The 18,725-nt window shown below is 60.3% G+C and overlaps 1 protein-coding gene across 2 annotated transcripts; it reads left to right on the forward strand.

Annotated features, from left to right (window-relative positions):
- CARMIL3 (capping protein regulator and myosin 1 linker 3) lies at window positions 18–17,835 on the forward strand. Of its 2 annotated transcripts, none has more exons than XM_018054614.1 (40): window positions 18–893; window positions 2,365–2,459; window positions 2,770–2,820; window positions 2,925–2,984; window positions 3,070–3,185; window positions 3,398–3,495; window positions 3,727–3,797; window positions 3,897–3,970; window positions 4,195–4,270; window positions 4,349–4,437; window positions 4,899–4,993; window positions 5,227–5,313; window positions 5,525–5,634; window positions 5,768–5,845; window positions 6,435–6,511; window positions 6,591–6,695; window positions 6,788–6,857; window positions 7,278–7,359; window positions 7,487–7,583; window positions 7,734–7,788; window positions 7,869–8,041; window positions 8,283–8,351; window positions 8,569–8,662; window positions 8,748–8,846; window positions 9,280–9,408; window positions 9,584–9,697; window positions 10,109–10,284; window positions 11,206–11,293; window positions 11,450–11,587; window positions 11,882–11,945; window positions 12,063–12,271; window positions 12,659–12,759; window positions 13,329–13,644; window positions 13,937–14,065; window positions 15,021–15,087; window positions 15,192–15,281; window positions 16,752–16,870; window positions 16,956–17,136; window positions 17,312–17,422; window positions 17,545–17,835. In XM_018054614.1, the coding sequence occupies exons 1-40, from the start codon at window positions 854–856 to the stop codon at window positions 17,568–17,570; spliced, it is 4,119 nt and encodes a 1,372-aa protein (XP_017910103.1). In that variant the 5' UTR covers window positions 18–853; the 3' UTR covers window positions 17,571–17,835. The 2 variants fall into 2 exon arrangements, with proteins under 2 accessions (XP_017910103.1, XP_017910102.1); XM_018054613.1 differs by having other exon boundaries at window positions 17,542–17,665.

Raw genomic sequence — 18,725 nt, forward strand, 5'->3', positions numbered from 1 at the left:
TTTTCAGTGCAGGTGCTATCACACCTATGATAGCCGAGCAGAGCATAAGTCTGAGTGGACTGGATTCCCCTAGTACGCTCCCAGATGCTAAGTCTGGATCCTCCTAACCCTCCTCCTAGTCTCCAGGACCTGAGCGTAATGCTGAGGGTGGAGGTGTTGGCAGAGCTGCCAGCTGGGAGGAGGTGGCACGGGAATTCCCAGGTGCTACTCTCGGCTCACACCCGCGGGGATGGTGCCAAGAACATCGGAGGGATCACCGAGGCTGGGCAAGCGGGAAAGGAAGGTCGAACTTCCGCAGATGTGGCCAGGTCCTCTCCTAGCATCGCCCTTGGCCGCAAGTTCCTTCCTTCGAGGGTCAGCGAGGACAAGCCAGACGCGTCCCGAGCAAGCAGTGAAAAGGGAGGAGCCTGGCAAGGATGACCCCGCGAGGGGTACCCAGGCCCACAAACAAAAGAAATGGGTTCTGCTGACGGTGCCGGAGGACTGGATGACACGGAAAGTGAGGGCGCTGTACCCCCGCCGGGGAGACAGCCCGGGCTCCAAGGCGACACGCACAGGGCGTCGCACGCGGGAGCCGGCGGGAGGGGTGGGCGCGAGCGCGCGCAGGGTCTCACGCGGCCCGGAGGCGCGGCGCGCATGCTCAATCCGGCACCTCTCCGGGCGGGGCGGGAGACCCGGCGCTCCGAGGCGGGGGGAGGAGCGCTCGCGCAGCCGCCCCTAACAGGAGCGGGCTCCGCGGCTGCTGCAGCGCTCAGCGCCCGGGCCCTGCCGGAGCCGGGTCTAGCATGTGCCGCGGCTCCCTGGCGGCGGTGACGGCGGCTCCTCTGCAGCAACAGCGGCAGCAGCGGCCGCCATGGCCAAGTCCAGCGCGGAGCTCACCCGCGAGCTGCAAGGTACGAGGCTGCGGTGGTCTCTGGGACGCTCCGTCCGGGAGCCTCCCAGCCCTAGTGCGTTCCTCCTCGCGGTACACCCCGGTCCCTCCGCCCCTCATGCATCCCGGTTCCAGGGCAGCCCCCTGCCCCTGCATCCCAGCTCGGGGCATCGCTGTCCCCAGAGCATCCTCCGCTGCCCCCTCGCCTCACCCGTCAGGACCTACCTGTCCCAGAGCCGCCCGTCCCGATCTTCAGTGACAGGTGCAGTCCCTTCACGCTCCCTGGGGCTGACTCTCAGCTATCCTGGCCCATCCCTAGGCGAAGCATCCAGTCTCCCCGGCGGAGAGTCCCCTTTCCCCCGCCGGGCGGGGCCAGGCCCGCCCCGCCGGGTGATGGGAGCTGCCCCAGGTCCTGACCGCCTCCAGGCTCTACACCCTCCCTCCTCCCGGCCCCGCCCCGGAACTGGCTCCAAAGAGCCCCTCAAGAAGCCGGGCTGTGCCCAGGCCAGTGGGGGCAAAGACGGGAGTCAGGGAAGAGGGCTTGGACTGGAGCTGAAACCGGGAGCAGGGTCTCTGCAGCTCACCTACAACAACCCCCATACCAGCCTGCCCCCTGCTCTCTACCCCACACCCACACCTCAAGGCCTCTCCTGTTTGCCTGGTTCTCAGACTGTTCCAAACCAAGACCGACCCCCCAGCACAGCCACAACCCTGACCCTCAGAGGTGGGAGCACAGGCTAGCCCACGCAGAGACCAGGACTCTCAAGGATACTCAGAGGCCCGCTACACCATGCTGATCTCCCACACCTCCAGAGGCACACAAGCACAGTTGTGAGATGTGTGTACACACATCTTTACAGAAACTGCACACACACACACACACACACTTTACAGAAACTGCACACACACACACACACACACGCGCACACTGGGATATCTGGATGATTCTCCAGCAGATGGATATGGGACTCATTTAAACACTAACTCCTTCCTACCTCCCTCCCCCCCACCCACAGGAGAACTGGCTGGCTCTGTGCCCCTTTCACAACTGCAAGTACAGCATACTCATTCACACTTACCCATCCTCAACACAAGCTCCCTGGCATCTTCTTTACACACATAGTAAAAGGCAGACACCACACCAGACCATCAAGCATGTAGTGGGACACCCCCGCGCCCCTACACACTGACTCACTCTGTATGGGTTGACAGCTGCTGGAGTGCATGGGTTGGGAAAATCCTTCACACTCTCCCAGAGTGCCACCCAACTGCTGTCCCTCAACTCAGGGACATCAGAAGCCAGAGTTTTTTCCGTAGCACCCCTGCCTTTCAAATAGAAAAAGTTACCCAAGAAGGAAAGGTCTCAATTCCTGTTCTTCTTCATCTCTCTCTGATTCTGTCTCCTCCTCTCTGACCCTACCCCTGGAGGGCCTTGGGTATGTGGGGGCGGCTAGGGTAAGAGGGGCCCTGAGCAGCCTACTACCCACCTGCAGACAGCATCCGGAGGTGCCTGAGCCAAGGGGCTGTGCTCCAACAACATCGCGTGAAGCTGGAGACAAAGCCCAAGAAATTCGAGGACCGAGTACTGGTGAGGGCCTGGACTGGGGGAGGGGAGGGGGAATCAAGGGCACCTGGGCTGGTAAGGGCAAGGAACCTGGGAGGCAAAGGAGACAGAGGTGGAGGAGTGCTGAGAAGACATAGCCTGTGGGAGGGGGAGGCTGGACTAGCTGGATGTCCAGGAACCTGGGGTAGGGCATAAGAGAGAAGCAGGGACTTTCAGAGCAGAAGGCCAGCTGGCAGGGGGTGCACATGGGCTGAGGGGGCTGACAGAGGGCAAGGGGACTAAAGCCCAGGAAACTACCATTTGCTGCTGACGCTCTATTTTTCCCTCTCTGAAGGCCCTGACCTCCTGGCGTCTCCACCTCTTCCCCCTTAAAGTCCCAGCCAAGGTGAGTTGGGCTGATGAGTGGGAGAACACCCAGGGTGCCCTCCTCTGAGCCCAGCAGCCAGGCCCTGACCAGGAGCTGCACATTCCCACGCCCCCACCCCTCAGGTGGAGAGCTCCTTCAATGTCCTAGAGATCCGCGCCTTCAACACGCTCAGTCAGAACCAGGTGAGCACTGGAGCGTGGGCCCCACTCCTGGGCCAGCAGGAGGAGGGAGCCTGTGTCTGAGTCCCTGCCGCTCCCTCTCTCCCAGATCCTAGTGGAGACGGAGCGTGGCATCGTGAGCATGCGGCTGCCGTCAGCTGAGAGCGTGGACCAGGTGACACGGCATGTGAGCTCTGCCCTCTCCAAGGTCTGCCCTGGCCCTGGGTGAGTGGCAAAGGAGGAGTCTCTCAGGGGTCAGACAGTAAAGAAGCCCCCTCCCCCCTCCCTCCTTCCCCTGGTCCTGGGACCCTGTGACACCAAGGAGAAGAGCTCTCATGTCCCCAGTCCTGCTTTTCCTAGGGATCCAGAAGCTGTAACAGAGGAAGAGTTGAGAGCCTCTTTCCACCCGTCTTGGGATGGATTTGTTGTTTTTCCAGGAGTCTAATCCGGCGTGGAAATGCAGACACCCCGGACGGGCCCCGAGACACGTCCCCCAACTCTGAGACTTCCACATCCACCACCCACAGTGTCTGCGGTGAGCAGGGGCAGGCTCGAGGGAAAGGGGGCCTACACCACCCTGCCCCTTGCTCAGAGTCCTCTGTGGGTAGGGCTTGAGGCTCCACAGCTCCCAGACCTCGGAGGTTCATGATGCTGCAGGAGCCCAAGACACTGGCACATAAAATGACCTTGACCTTTCCTTGAACACTCCAAGTCTCTTCCCCACCCCCTTAGCCTTTAAGGAGCCAGCCCATCTCCTGCCCCACAGGTGGCTTCTCTGAGACCTACGCTGCCCTGTGCGACTACAATGGGCTGCACTGCCGTGAAGAGGTGCAATGGGTGCGTTTGGTCAGGGACCTGGCAGGCGGGCAGGTGGGACCTGGAGGGAGGGGGCCAAGGAGGAGGGGAGCATATGCGAGCCAGTTCCACCTCTCCAAGGATGTGGACACCATCTATCATGCCGAGGATAACCGAGAGTTCAATCTTTTGGATTTCAGCCACTTGGAGAGCCGGTAAGTAGATGGGATAGAGACTTAACCCCGCATTCTAGCCTCAGCCCAGCCCTGGCCCTTCTAGCCTCTCCCTTCTGGCCCCACCCAGCCTGGGCTCTGTCTCCCAGCCCCCATACCCACTGCCCTCCACCCATCTAGGCTTCCAACCACCCCATCCTTCGTCTCTTCTTTCCTGCCCCGGTCACCTGCTCACCACTTTCCTGCCCCCATCAATCTTCCCACAGAGACTTGGCCCTAATGGTGGCAGCCCTGGCCTACAACCAATGGTTCACCAAACTCTACTGCAAAGACCTGCGGCTGGTAGGGTCTAGGAGGAATGGGGGACGGGAGAGTGGTGCCCCCTCTGGCTCCTGACCACACGACCCCCTCTGCCCCCAGGGCTCTGAAGTGCTAGAACAGGTGCTACACACCCTGAGCAAGTCAGGGAGCCTTGAAGAGCTGGTGCTGGACAACGCCGGACTTAAGACGTGAGGCCAGCCTCCTCCTTGGGCAGTGGTGCCCCTTGATATAGTCTTAGGGTCCCAGAACCTCAGGGCATGATATAGGCCTCGTGATGTAGAACCATCTCATCCAGCTCCTCACTTTACAGAAGAGGAGACTGAGGCCCAAAGAGGGCACGCAGCAAGTCCCACCTAAGCCTCCCGACCCCCAGCTCCACGGCCTTCCCCAGTATCTCCGAGCCCCATCCCCTCCTGCTGTCAGCTGCAGAGCAGACTACTCTGCTCCGGTCTCGAGGACCCACAGCCAGGCTTTGTCTCAGCACCGCTTCCCAGGTACTCCTGAGTGACAGCAGGCTCCCTGCAGGCCCCAAGCTGCTCCCCACCTGCGGGGACCGCTGACCATCGCAGCCCCAGCCAGGCAGGCAGATGGAGGAGGAGGGGAAGCCCAGAGCCTGGGACAAACACGTCCTTCCTCCCCTTCCCTGAAGGGACTTTGTCCAGAAGCTGGCCGGGGTGTTTGGGGAGAACGGGAGCTGTGTGCTGCATGCCCTCACTCTGTCCCACAACCCCATCGAGGACAAGGGTGAGCCCCGGCCCTGAATCCTGCCCCCACCGCAGTGCAGACCCCCCCCCCCAGCCCAGCCCAGAGCCCAACCCAGGGCTGAACAGGGGCTCTCCAACCTGATGCCAGCCCCTATCCCAGTACCTCCATCCTAGACCCCAGGCCCACATTCCACTCAAGCCCCCTGTCTGACTACACCGCCTGCCCCCACTGCCTATCTCTCAGGGAGCCCCCTTTCTCTCTCCACTCCCCAGGTTTCCTCAGTCTGAGCCAGCAGCTCCTCTGCTTCCCCACTGGCCTCACCAAACTGTGCCTGGCCAAGACTGCCATCTCCCCTCGAGGTACTTGCCCCGGGACCCCTGACCTCTGGCCCCTGACCCCTCCCCTGCCCTGTACTACCTGGGTATCAAGTCCCAGAGGCCCCACCCATGCACATGGCATCCCAAGGATCACAGAAGGGACAGGAGCACAGCTGGGGAGTGGGGAAGAGTTGTGTGCAAGGGGGAGAGGTGGGGATGGGGGCCAACCCAGCCCAGTGCCCGCTGTGCTCAGGGCTCCAAGCACTGGGCCAGACCTTTGGGGCCAACCCGGCCTTTGCCAGCTCCCTCCGGTACCTGGACCTGAGCAAGAACCCTGGGCTGCTCGCCACCGACGAGGCCAATGTGAGTCTATGAACGGCGCCTCAAGTCCCTGCAGAAATACACTCAGGGCCTGGAGTCTCTGCCCTTTAGCCCTGGGGAGGGGAGGGGCTCTGTCACCCCTCCCCCTGCAGCCCCCTCTGTCCTTCCTTCCCAGGCCCTCTACAGTTTCCTGGCCCAGCCCAATGCCCTGGTACACCTGGACCTGGCAGGGACCGACTGCACCATCGACTCGGTGAGGGGTTGGTGATGGGGGCGCCAACCTGCAGGGACTTGGGGAGGCCAGGGTGGTCTCTGTCTCACCTTGTACTCTCTGGTCTCTGTACTCTGAGTACAGAGGTGGGCCGAGCTGGCAGGATGGCTTCAGGTTCAGCACAATTCCAAAGCGACCCCAAAGCTCACCCCTGTGTGGCACTTTGTCTTTGCGCTGCCCAAGGTTGTGCTGGCTGTGCCTGAAAGCCAGCCTGGATCCATCCCCTGGCTGTGCACCCCAGCGCAGGGCTGAGTCCCCCCGGAGGAAAGGACTCCTTCCCTAACTTGAACCAGCCACCTTATAAGCCTGTGGTGGCCCTAGCTTTAACACATCCACTGCCTGTGAGCCTCTCACATCCCTGGGGCCAGGCAGGTGGGTGGGAGGAGACCCACTTTCCACAGAGGGGAAACTGAGGCTTGAAGAGGCTAAGTGGGGCAGGCACGCGGGACTTGCACAGACTGACCACAGAGGGTGAAGCGCCAGGACCTCGGTGGGGTTGGAGGAGGGAGTCCTCACTGCCCCTCCCGGCAGCCCTCCCAGCCCTGTGAGACGCGCCCTGTCTCCCCCACAGCTTCTGGGCGCCCTGCTCCACGGCTGCTGCTCCCACCTCACCTACCTCAACCTGGCGCGAAACAGCTGCTCCCACAGGTGGGAGCGCAGGGGTGTGGGGAGGGGAGGGGCATGCCATGGACACCCCCTTCCTTGCTGACCGCAGACATCTCCGCAGGAAGGGCCGGGAGGCCCCCCCGGCCTTCAAGCAGTTCTTCAGCAGCGCCTACACTCTGAGCCACGTCAACCTGTCGGCCACGAGGCTGCCCCTGGAGGCCCTCAGGTCGGGTGGGTGCAGGGTTGGGGGCGTCCGACGGGGAGCCCTGGGAGAAGGGGCGAAGGGTAAAGGTGAGCCCGCTGACCTTCCTCCCACAGGGCGCTGCTCCAGGGCCTGTCCCTCAACAGTCACCTCAGCGATCTGCACCTGGACCTCAGCAGCTGTGAGGTGGGCCCTCCTTCCCCTGCCATTCATCTCTCTGACCTAAGTCAAGCTCTGACTCCCTGTTGCCTCTGCACTACCCCTCTGCAGCCCTACAACCTGACCACACCTCCACTCTTTCTAGAGGTCATTTCCAGTCTCTGCTATCCCCTCCCTGACCGCTTGGGGATGGGAAATACCAGGCTTTCCCAGCAGATGGCAGGAGCAGGCTGTCTCCAGAGCACCAGCCCAGAGATTTTTCTGGCCAAAGGAAGGGAAGAGCCCCGGGGAAGGATCTGGTGTGGAGAAGGGGCCTCCTGATTTCACTCCCGAGACCCGATTTGACCTTGAATCCTGGAATGACTCCTCTTATCTCTGAGCATTAGAGGGGCCCTATCTTCCACCCCAGTCCCTGCCTCCTGCCTCACCCTCACTGTGTCCCTACAGCTTCGCTCAGCTGGAGCCCAGGCTTTGCAGGAGCAGCTGGGGGCTGTCACCTGTGTGGGCAGCCTGGATCTGTCAGACAATGGTGAGTGGGGGCCCCTCCCTTCCTGGGGGCCAGGTGGGGGCAGGGGCCTGGAGCCTGGAGGAGAAACCCTCAGATGACTCCAGTGAGCTTCGGGCCTCAAGTCCAGGCCTCTCCATCTGCCGGCCAGGGTTCGACTCGGACCTCCTGACACTGGTGCCTGCACTTGGGAAGAACAAGTCTCTCAAGCACCTGTTCCTGGGCAAGAACTTCAACGTCAAGGCCAAGTGAGGCCCCCCTCCCTATACCCACAGACCCCCGCTCCATCATTGGCCTATCCTTTTGGCTCACTGAATCACCCCTGAGCACATTTCTGCTGCTCCAGTAGCATGACCCCAGCCCCCTCCCCTCCTACTCTGAGCCCCGACTCCCCGCAGGACCCTGGAGGAGATCCTCCACAAGCTGGTACAGCTGATCCAGGAAGAGGACTGTGTGAGTGCCAGGGCCTGGGAGGGGACCTGCAGTGATGGGGGCTGCAGGGACTGGGTCCAACCCCCCACTTGCCCACACAGTCCCTGCAGTCACTGTCGGTGGCAGACTCCCGGCTGAAGCTTCGCACCAGCATCCTCATCAATGCCCTGGGCAGCAACACCTGCCTGGCGAAGGTGGATTTGAGCGGCAATGGCATGGAGGACATTGGGGCCAAGATGCTGTCTAAGGCCCTGCAGATAAACTCCTCCCTCAGGTGGGGCCCACGCCTTGACCCTCTCACCTGGAGCCCCCGCCCTCCCCCAAACACACATACCTGCCCTCCCTACTACCTCACTGCTAATACCCCAGTTTCCAGGAGACCCGTAGTCCCAGGACTATCTCTGAGTCAGCCTCATTAACCAGGAAAGGTGGGAGGGCTCCCGACAGGGCTGTCCCTGCTCCCTAAGAGAGGCCCAGTAGAAGGGGTAACAAGCTGATGCCCACCCTTTCCCCAGAACTATCCTCTGGGATCGGAACAATACATCCGCCCTGGGCTTTCTGGACATTGCGAGGGCCCTGGAGAGGTGAGTAGGCTAGGGCCCTGCCCTAACCAAGCCCCCAGCCTCCCTGTATCTGAATCCAGCCTGAACTTCTCAAGCCCCAATCCAGCACATCTGACCTAATTGCATAGAAATGTTAAGGAGGACCATGGAGGGACATGGTCAGAAAGAGCGGGGTGTGGGTAGCAGGAGCCTGCCCTGCCACCTCCTCCCCACCCAGCTGTGCCACTCTGTCCCACAGCAACCACACGCTGCGCTTCATGTCCTTCCCGGTGAGCGACATCTCCCAAGCCTACCGCAGCGCCCCCGAGCGCACCGAGGATGTCTGGCAGAAGGTGGTAGCCTGAGCAGGGTGGATCCCCGGGGGCAGGGGCCAGCCCGCCTGCCCTGGTCCTGACCCCACCCACCCATCATCTCTAGATCCAGTGGTGCCTGGTGAGGAACAATCACTCCCAGACATGCCCCCAGGAGCAGGCCTTCAGGCTGCAGCAGGGCCTGGTGACCAGCAGCGCCGAGCAAGTAAACGTTTCCCTCGGGGACATGGGGGCGCACGTGGGCATGCGGGGAGCACAGGGGTGATGTGTTGGAGTGCGCGGGTGGGGGTGGGGAGGGGTCAGGAGAGAGGCATCCTGAGGTGCCTGCAGCTGGACTGAGCGTGTGAGAGAGCAAACAAAACAGACGTGCAGAACGTGGGCCCCAACGTGAGAGAACATGTGGGCAAACAGCAGGGGTCTCGGACAAGGGGTCCCAGGACTGTGGGAGCTCTGCTGAGTGTTCAAGAACAGCCTTCCAAGAAGAGGAGGGGACAGGCCATCGGCAGACGTCACCCTTGCCCCATCAGTGGCGGCACCAGCAACATGGTCCAAGGGAGCCCAGAAATGGGGCACCCAGGGCCTACCTGGGAAGGTGAAGAGGCGGGGGTGCCCCCTGACACTCCTGCACTGTGCTGCAGATGCTGCAGCGACTGTGCGGAAGGGTGCAGGAGGAGGTCCGGGCCCTGAGGCTGTGCCCCCTGGAGCCTGTGCAAGACGAGCTGCTCTACGCCCGGGATCTCATCAAGGATGCCAAGAACTCCCGGGCGGTGAGCGTTCTGCAGCCCTGCCCTCCCTTGACAGTCTGGAGAGGACAGGAAGGCCACGTGCCAACCCAGGAGCATCCAGCCCCTGCCCCGTGCATCTACCCTCCTAGCCCAGGGCCCCCAGGGACCCAGCGAGGCCCGATTCTGGCTTTCTGATCAGACCCTGTTCCTTCTCCAGCTGTTTCCCAGCCTCTACGAGCTGGGCCACATGCTGGCCAATGATGGGCCTGTGCGGCAGAGGCTGGAGTCAGTGGCCAGCGAGGTGTCCAAGGCTGTGGACAAGGAGCTGCAGGCAAGTCCCGGGGAGGAGCCCAGTGCTGACTAAGGCCCTTAGTCGAGGGCAGAGGTCAGCACAGGGGGATTACTGTGGGCAAGAAGAAAGCGCAGAAGACCACCTACACGCCCACTGCCCCAGGCATCGCCAGAAAACTGGGCTCGGATGTTTGCTGCTCCTTTCAGCCTTAGCCCCTGAACTCTGACCTCTCCCTCTGGACTCTGATCCTTAGACTGACTCTCCCCTGTCCATGTGTCCATGTGGTGGGATGGCAGGAACGCTGAGCAGGATGTGGGGAGGCCTGAGTGTCCAGGGCTCTGCTGCTAACCTGCCCTGTGACCTTGATGAGCTAGACACGCTGCAGTCTCTTCCATTGTGGGGCCAGCCCTGACCTCCTTGGGGCTCTGGCCTCCTCTCCTCCCACGCTAGGTGATCCTGGAGTCCATGGTCAGCCTGACGCAGGAATTATGCCCCGTGGCCATGCGGGTGGCCGAAGGGCACAACAAGATGCTGAGCAACGTGGCCGAGCGTGTCACCGTGCCCCGGAACTTCATCCGCGGGGCGCTACTGGAGCAGGCGGGACAGGATATTCAGAACAAGCTGGAGTGAGAGGCAGGGGCGGGGCTGGGACGGGCTGGACTTGGCCTTGAGCACTTAGGGACTCCGGGGCCCAGCTATCAGCAATGAATAATGAATGACAATCTCCATTATAAGAGATGAATCTTTAACCAACTGCAACCTTGCTATTTAGGGTCTGACTGGTCTTTGCCCTAGAAGTGTAAATGCTGAGCTGGGGTTTAGGAGTCCAGACAGTGCACACAGGTGTACACGTACACACAGCTGCACACAGACCCCAGGATTGACCTCTAGAAACAAAGCGCAGCCTCCTCAGAGGTAGGGGCAAAGGATACGGGTACATGGACTGCACTGCCTATCCCCCCAAGTTTTCGTGGCCCCTAGAGCACTCTTTCATTCCAGTCTGGGTACCACCTCTCAAGACAAGGAAACGAAGGAAAATTATAACGCAAACCCGTGAAATAGGCAAGCTCAAGAAGTACTGGTTCCTGCTCTTCCAGCAGTTGTTGCTGTTCAGTCACTCAGTTGTGTCCAACTCTTTGCAACCCTTTGGACTACAGCACTCCAAGCATCCCTGTCCTTCACCATCTCCTGGAGTTTGCTCACACTCGTATCCATTGAGTCAATGATGCCAGCTGAGGCCAGCAGAATTCACTCAGCAACTCAACTTACCTCTCTCTGTTGCCCTGGAGCTCCAGGGGCCTGACCCAGAGCCCCCGTGCTCCTCTTTCTCCTCGGTTCCTTTTTGTCCACCCTTCTCATCCACATACCCCCAGGCTGGAAGGGCTGTGGGTGGAGCTGAGTGGTAGACCCAGGGTACCTTGTACAGCAGCTGTGTTCTCTGTGGGCAGCCAGGGCAGCTGGCCCACTCCCTCAGGCATCTGGGAAAGGCTGGGGCAGAGACTCCGAGGTGGGGAGGGGGAGCTGAGTAGCTCCCCCTGTGCCCACAGTGAAGTGAAGCTCTCAGTCGTCACCTACTTGACCAACTCCATAGTAGACGAGATCCTGCAGGAGCTATACCACTCCCACAAGAGCCTGGTAAGACTTCTGAGCCTCCACCAGGCCCAGGGAGGCCCTCTACGCCATCCCACATCAGCCCACCTGCCCCCCCCCAACCCTCCCCATCAAGATCCTGGGAGGCGGGCAACCTCCTTGGGATCTTGATCTTCCTTGTTCACACCTGACCTTCCCTAGGCCCGACACCTGGCCCAGCTAAGAACATTGTCAGATCCACCAGGGGGGGCAGGCCAAGGGCAAGATCCGTCCTCCCGAGGCCGAGGCCGGAACCACGACCACGAGGAGACCACAGATGATGAGCTTGGAACCAACATCGTGAGCACCCCTACTCCCCTCCTTAACCTTGGTCCTGCCCCCGAACCTGCAAACCACTGTCCCTTTCTACGTCCCTGGACTCCACCCTCTGTCCCACACTGGGTCTCATGCCCTCACCCTGATCCCGCCCAGCCTCTTCCCTCGTCCCATTGGCTCAGCTGCCTGAGGACAGGGAGCCAGGATGGACTCTAAAGAGAAGACTTCATGCGGGATGGGAGGCTCCAGGTCTTCATGCGGGATGGGAGTCTCCTGGGACTTGCCACCTGGCCCCATCACGTGCCTCCCTCTCTGCAGGACACCATGGCCATCAAAAAGCAGAAACGCTGCCGCAAGATCCGGCCAGTGTCTGCCTTCATTAGTGAGTCTTCCAGCCTCCGTGCTAATGGCACTGATTCTGTTTCTTTTATCTCTGCCTCTCCAGCCTACTCTCTCCCCAGCCCGCCTGCTAGTCCCTCTAACGCTGCTGTCCCCACAGGTGGGAGCCCTCAGGACATGGAAAGTCAGCTGGGGAGCCTGGGAATCCCCCCTGGCTGGTTCTCAGGACTCGGGAGCAGCCAGCCTGCAGCTAGTGGTTCCTGGGAAGGTCTATCTGAGCTGCCCACTCATGGCTATAAACTAAGGCATCAAACACAAGGGCGGCCCCGGCCCCCCAGGACCACCCCTCCAGGACCTGGTCGGCCCAGTGTGAGTCCCTAAGGCCTCACCAGAGGACCGACTTCACTTAGCAATGCCAGAGCCAGGGACTCTAGCTCTAGGACACCAATGCCAGAGGTCCTCGCCTTGTGGGATCGGGCAGGGGCCCAGGCAGGCCATGGAACAGGGGAGGGAGTATCCAGATTGGAAGGAGCTAGACCTGGTCACAGATAGGAAATCTGTCTGCTGGACAGTGGCAGTTCTCATTTTGGTGAGAGTCAAGAGCCGCCAAGCTTGAGATACTCATGTAGCCTGAAGTCTGTGTTTGCGTGGGGTCAGGAGGAGGCAAGGTCAAGTCCCAGGGGGCTGGCCTTGAATAGAGGGGAGGAGGGCTTCCTCACTCAGATAATATATCCTACAGGACTTTCCTCCCAGCAGGCACCAGTACCTGGGACCCGTCAGGAGAACGGAATGGCCACCCGCCTGGATGAGGGGCTGGAGGACTTCTTCAGCAGAAGAGTCATGGATGAAAGCTCCAGGTGCGGCATCCAGGCACACACCCCCAGTTTCAGCAGGCCCCGAGGCCCTAGAAAAGCTCCTGTGTCCACCCACCTCCCAGGGAGGTTTCTCCAGTGGCAGTCTCCCTGGGACATTTCCCCCCACATTCTCTTTCTTCCCCACCCAGCCCTTAGTTCCCCTGCTCTCTGAATCTCCTCAGGACAGCTGGAAGGAACCACCGGAGTGGGACTGCAGGAGCTGGGGGTTGGGTAGCAGGACCTGGGATGGGATGAGTGTGGTACCAGGCCTGGAGGGGACATGCTGTCACTGCCCTGCACAGATGCCCCAGCCTCTCTCCTGAAGGAACTGGATCACTTGGAGAGGCTGAGAGGAGGTGGGGGAAGGGGTCCCTGGGAGGGAAGAGACTGCTGGAGGGTTACGACAGGAAAGGTGAGGACACCATCCCCTGGGAATATGTAGACAGAGTTATGAGCAGCAGGGAACACTAGATGAGAGAGAGTGGGGGATTCTGAGAACTGCCAACGACCTCAGCATCTGGCACTGGGCTCTCCCCATGACTTTGTCACTAACTCACCCCGACCCTGCCCAGCTACCCCCGGACTCTGAGGACCCTGCGTCCAGGCCTGTCCGAACCGCCACTGCCTCCGCTCCAGAAGAAAAGGCGCCGAGGCCTGTTTCACTTTCGACGGCCCCGGAGCTTCAAGGGGGACAGGGGGCCAGGCTCCCCCACCACCGGGCTCCTCCTCCCTCCTCCCCCACCCCCACCCCCAACTCAGGAGAGCCCCCCCAGCCCAGATCCCCCCAGCCTTGGCAATAACTCCTCCCCCTGCTGGAGCCCCGAGGAGGAAAGCAGCCTCCTCCCCACATTTGGCGGGAGCCGGGGGCCTTCCTTCCGCAGGAAGACGGTAAGTAAGGCAGGGGCTCTGAGTCCTGGTTTGCTGCCCCCACACAGTCCATCCACCCCAGGCAATTAGTGGCAGGATGCTAGAACTAGGGATCAGGAGAATTTTGTCATCCCAGGTCTCCACTCCTTGGCTCCTTGGGCTAAGCCTGGTGACCCAGACTCCCAGCATGCAAAGGAGGGCAGTGGAAGGACTCCTCAGAGGGTCTGGGTAGGGCTTCCAGACAGGCGACTTGGAGAGGTAAGGAGCCCCTTCTCCATAAGAAACTGCTTCTAAACCTGTAACCTTGTTCCAGGACACGGAGGGGGCAGAGCCTGGGGAGGGAGGCCAGGCCCCCGGGACAGCACAGCAGCCGAGGGTCCACGGTATTGCCCTTCCTGGGTTGGGAAGAGCCAAGGGTTGGAGCTTCGATGGGAAACGAGAGGTGAGAGGAGCCCAGGGTGGCAAACTGGGGGTCCTGCAGGTCCCTGCTTACCCCCTCCCCTCCCCATGGGCCTAACCCCCTCCCCTCCCCATGGGCCTAACCCCCTCCCCTCCCTATGGGCCTGCCCCCTCCCCTCCCTATGGGCCTGCCCCCTCCCCTCCTTATGGGCCTGCCCCCTCCCCTCCCCATGGGCCTGCCCCCTCCCCTCCCCATGGGCCTGCCCCCCCTCCCCTCCCCATGGGCCTGCCCCCCCTCCCCTCCCCATGGGCCTGCCCCTCCTCCCCTCCCCATGGGCCTGCCTGCCCCCCTCCCCTCCCCATGGGCCTGCCCCCTTCCCCCTCCATGGGCCTGCCCCCTCCCCTCCCCATGGGCCTGCCCCCTCCCCTCCCCATGGGCCTGTGGTTGGTAGGTCCGTGGAGAGAGCAGTGCTTTGGGGAGGAAGGTGTGTGCTGTGGCTCTGCCCCTACACTTGGTGCAGAACCCTGGACAAGTCACTTAACCTTCCGGAGCCTCTGTTTCCTTGTAAAGTGTGTGGCCCCCAAAATACTTAACCTCTAGAGCGGCTTCCCAAATTTTAGTGACTTGATCACCAGCTTTATGACTGCTTTAACCTTATCCACATACCATGGCATTATTATATAACATTTTTATTGAAATCAACTCACCTTTTTAAACTCAGGCTGGACCTAAGCGTTATCATCTTTTAAAATCACAGGCTTGTACTAGTCATGTTTTTTCTACGACACATAAAATAAACACATATTAAAATAACAGTATATTCATTCATGTAAACCATTTCTTATGTCCCCTAGGGGTGGTATGGGTATCATTCTTTGAGGAAAAGAGTCTGAGTGTCAGAGACCAATGACATGAGATGCTAGAGCAGAAGCCCCTTGCTAACCGCAGTCCCCACATGGAAGAGACTTTTTATGACCTGACTCAGCTGTCCTTTCAGGGCACAGGCCCAGACCTGGAGGGCAGCGTCCAGGCTTGGCAGAAACGACGTTCTTCAGATGATGCAGGTGAGAATGGGCGCCCTCACTTCCTTCCTTTGACCCCGCTCTCAGAGCCCCACCTAACATGCATTTCCCCCCTCTCTCTTTCCCACCCTCTCCTTCCACTCTAGGGCCTGGAGCCTGGAAGCCCCCGCCGCCCCCCCAAAGCACCAAGCCGAGCTTCAGTGCCATGCGCCGAGCAGAGGCCACGTGGCACATAGGTATGGAAAGCCTCTTTCCTGGCAGCAGCTCTGAAGGCCCGAGTGTGTCCAAACAGACAAGTCAATCAAGGTGGGGCAGTACAATGTCAACACTGTGAAGATGCTTCAGGGTATCTATAAAACTACATCCAAAAAAAACAAACCACCCGGTCCAAAGAAAGTCCCCCCGGAACAAAAGTGCTTTGCCAGGCTGAGCCGACGGGAACAAAACTTTATGGATGGTCGCAGGGAATTCTCTAGAGCAGGGGCCATCAGCAGAACGGTACCCTCCATAAAGAAGACCTCTCTCTGTACCTCAGCTAGGGAAATGGTGGGCAGTACCAACCAGGTCCACCTCAAACATTCCAGTCTCCTCCACAAATAGCTCACCAGACCATCCTCTGCCCACATAGAAAGGTGCCAACCAGAAGGGGCAAGAGCCCCCCACCTTGGGGGTCAGACACCCTGGGTGTTCAGTTAGGCTCAGCCACCACCCGTAGTGTTGACCTCTAGCAAGTAATTTACCTTCCAGAATAAAGGGTGGGGGATCATAGTATGACACCTTCCTTCTGCTGGGTTCAGAGCACCTTTCATTTAGGGAGCCGCTAACGGAAAACCAGTCAGCTTGGCATCATTCTCAGTTCCCACAGGCCTGGAATGTGACCCTCCAACAATATTGACAGGGACAAATCTCCCTGGAGAGATTGACACTCTCTTCCCTCCTCCACTCCCACCCCAGGGCTAGGGCATGAGGGTGCCCTGGAGAGCTAGGCTGGCCTGAGGCTTGGCAATGCCTGGGCACCTGCCCCATCCTCCAAGGCCAACACATCACCTGGACATCTTCCCTGATGATCCTGTCCCATAAGCAGACTAGTTAAGACACCCGAAGAGGGGTTCCAGCTTTCATTTAGGAGACCATGGTTGTGGGAGATGGGGTGCTCCCCCCTGTCCCCCCCCCAACACACACCTACTGCCAGCACCTTCCAGGTCTTCCTTATCTGCACCTCACAAATACAGACACAGACAATCCCATCCACGTCACATATCCTCGGGTCTGGAGTGCATAAAGCCACGAGGCGGGGCTAGGGTGCAGCGAGAATGCCAGGCACCTCTCCTCCAGATTCACCACCTAAATCAGACTGGCAGAGAGTCCTAGGAAGGCCAGGCTGCAGCCTTGGCAGGGCCCCGGGGCACTGCAGCCCTGGATGGGCAACCATGCCTGTGAACCCAGCAGGCCCCAGACCCTGGCTCTGTCCCTGCTCTTCAAGAGGGTCAGCCCGAGCTCTCCAGAGGTGACAGGCTCAGGAGGATCCTGGGGACCAAGGGCAAAGGAAACTGGAGAGCAGAAGGCGACATCCAAGGCAGAGACGTAGGAGCAGAGGGGCTTGGAGGGGAAACTCCTGGCCTCAAGGGCTTTACAGCGGCAGGGGACTGGGAGGGCTATGCAAGGATGTCTTTTCCTGCAGTTTCTCCTCTCTCCCTATCCCCCAGCTGAGGAGAGCGCCCCCAACCACGGCTGCCAGAGCCCCAGCCCAGCCTCCCAAGATGGGGAGGAGGAAAGGGAGGGGGCTGTCTTCCCAGAGAGGACGGTTCCCACCAGGAATGCTAAGGTGAGAGCCAGCAAGGCAGTGGGGAGGGACCTTTGATGAAGCAAAAGGACAAACTAATTGACCCAGCCTCCTCCTTCTTTGCCAGCTGCAGGACCCTCCATTAGCTCTGAAGCCCCCCAAGCCCGTGGCTGTGCCAAGGGGCCGCCGACCCCCACAGGAGCCAGGGGGCCGGGAGGAGGTCGAGACTAGGGGTGCAGCCCCAGGAATGAACAAACCCCGGCTGCGGCTGGGCTCACAGCAAGACCAAGAGGAGCCTGAGATCCAAGGTGTGCCACCTGCTCGAGGGGCTGTGGGTACCTCTGGGGCCTCCCTGCCCACCCCCCCGTCAGGTCCCTTCCTGGGCACAGGACGAGTAGCAGACAGCCAGGAGCCATGGCCTGGGTGAGCGCCCAGCCCAGGAGCCCCACTCACATGCCAGGCCTGCCTTGACTGTCACTGCAGGGGCCCCAGATCCAGGCCGCCGGACTGCACCCCTGAAGCCTAAGCGGACGCGGCGGGCGCAGTCCTGCGACAAGCTGGAACCTGACAGAAGGCAGCCCCCTGACCCCACAGGTGCCAGAGGGGCGGTGAGAGGGTGGTCCCCCTGCCCACCCATCCATCTGACGCAGCGCCCCCGCACAGGGCAGCTGGCTCTCCTTGCTGGGGAGACAGGGTTCCCTGGATTTTCCCAGCAGGAACCAGCGAGCCGGGAACAGACTGACAGCCGCTACGGCACCCTCCCCAGCCCTCCTCTCGACATGTGCCTCACAAGGACTCCGACCCCCACCCACCCCCACACCCCCAAGCCCCTCTGCCAGCCCCTGTCCCCGGGGTGCAGGATGAGGCACGGGGAACCAGAAGTGGGGGAGCAGCCTGGAGAGAGGGAGGCTCTGCTGGCTCTGCAGATCTCTCCTGGGAGGGCGGATCTGTTCCTCCATCCCCAGGGGCTCTTTCTCCACTTGTATAGAATAAAAAAACAAAATCACTGCCTGCCTGCGTCTCTGCTGTCTTCCTCATTCTCTGCTCCCATTCCCCACCAGATGCTCCCCTTCCCTCAGTCCCCCACAGTGGGGAAAAGTAGGGACCATCCCCCCAGAGATGGGGCTAGAGCTCTAAGGGAAGAGGCAGGAAAGACGAGAGCTGCTGGATGGGAGGGGACTCGGAAACCCCCAGGCAGGGGCATGTCATTTGTAGGGTCTGGGCTGAAAGCTGGCTGCGGAAGGGGCCAAGGTGGCAGAAAGCAGCATCATTGTGTGTTGGGCTTTGCGGAGGTACAGTGGGACTGGGGAGGTCCTGGTGTCCCAGGAGGAGATTGGGAGCAGTATGCTATGTGTATGTACGTGTGTGCTTATGTACAGGCAGGCTCACTAATGGTGGTATTAAATGGTGGTGTGTCATCCCGGGGGCACCATCAGTAGTCAGAAATCTAAATAGTAGAGTGGCCTGCTGTAGCGAGAGAAGATCAATGGCTAAAATTAATTGTTTCCCATCAGTGTACTAACAAATGCTGGCTTGGCAACCAAGATGCTGCTCAAGAGCCTCTTCCTCTGGGAAGCCCTTCTTGATGCCTTCCCCTGACTCATCCAAATTGAGCCCTTCCTCTTGTGGCCCATTGCCTCCTCAATAGATCCATACTTTTTGCCTGTCATATCTCAATGCATTTGTTCTGATCATCTCTGTGGGATTTTTGTTCTATATGCACATACTGCCCCGAGGGGCAGGAGCTGTGTCTTAGTCCCCAGTGTAGCCCCAAACCCTGGCATAGTGCCTGGCACCCAGGAGATGCTCAATAAATTATTGCTACCTTACTACACGAGCAGCTTTGGGGATGAAAAGTGAGGTGCCCTGGTGACCCTTCTGTCATACTCATCCAGAC

The sequence above is a fragment of the Capra hircus genome, chromosome 10 (assembly GCF_001704415.2).
Source record: "Capra hircus breed San Clemente chromosome 10, ASM170441v1, whole genome shotgun sequence".
Classification (NCBI taxonomy): Eukaryota; Metazoa; Chordata; class Mammalia; order Artiodactyla; family Bovidae; genus Capra; species Capra hircus.

Coding starts and splice junctions, on each gene's coding strand:
- CARMIL3 (XM_018054613.1), top strand. CDS start 854: ATGGCCAAGTCCAGCGCGGAGCTCACCCGCGAGCTGCAAG. Junction 5,314..5,524: donor GACTGCCATCTCCCCTCGAG/GTACTTGCCCCG, acceptor CGCTGTGCTCAG/GGCTCCAAGCACTGGGCCAG. Junction 12,272..12,658: donor CAGGACCTGGTCGGCCCAGT/GTGAGTCCCTAA, acceptor TCCTCCCAGCAG/GCACCAGTACCTGGGACCCG.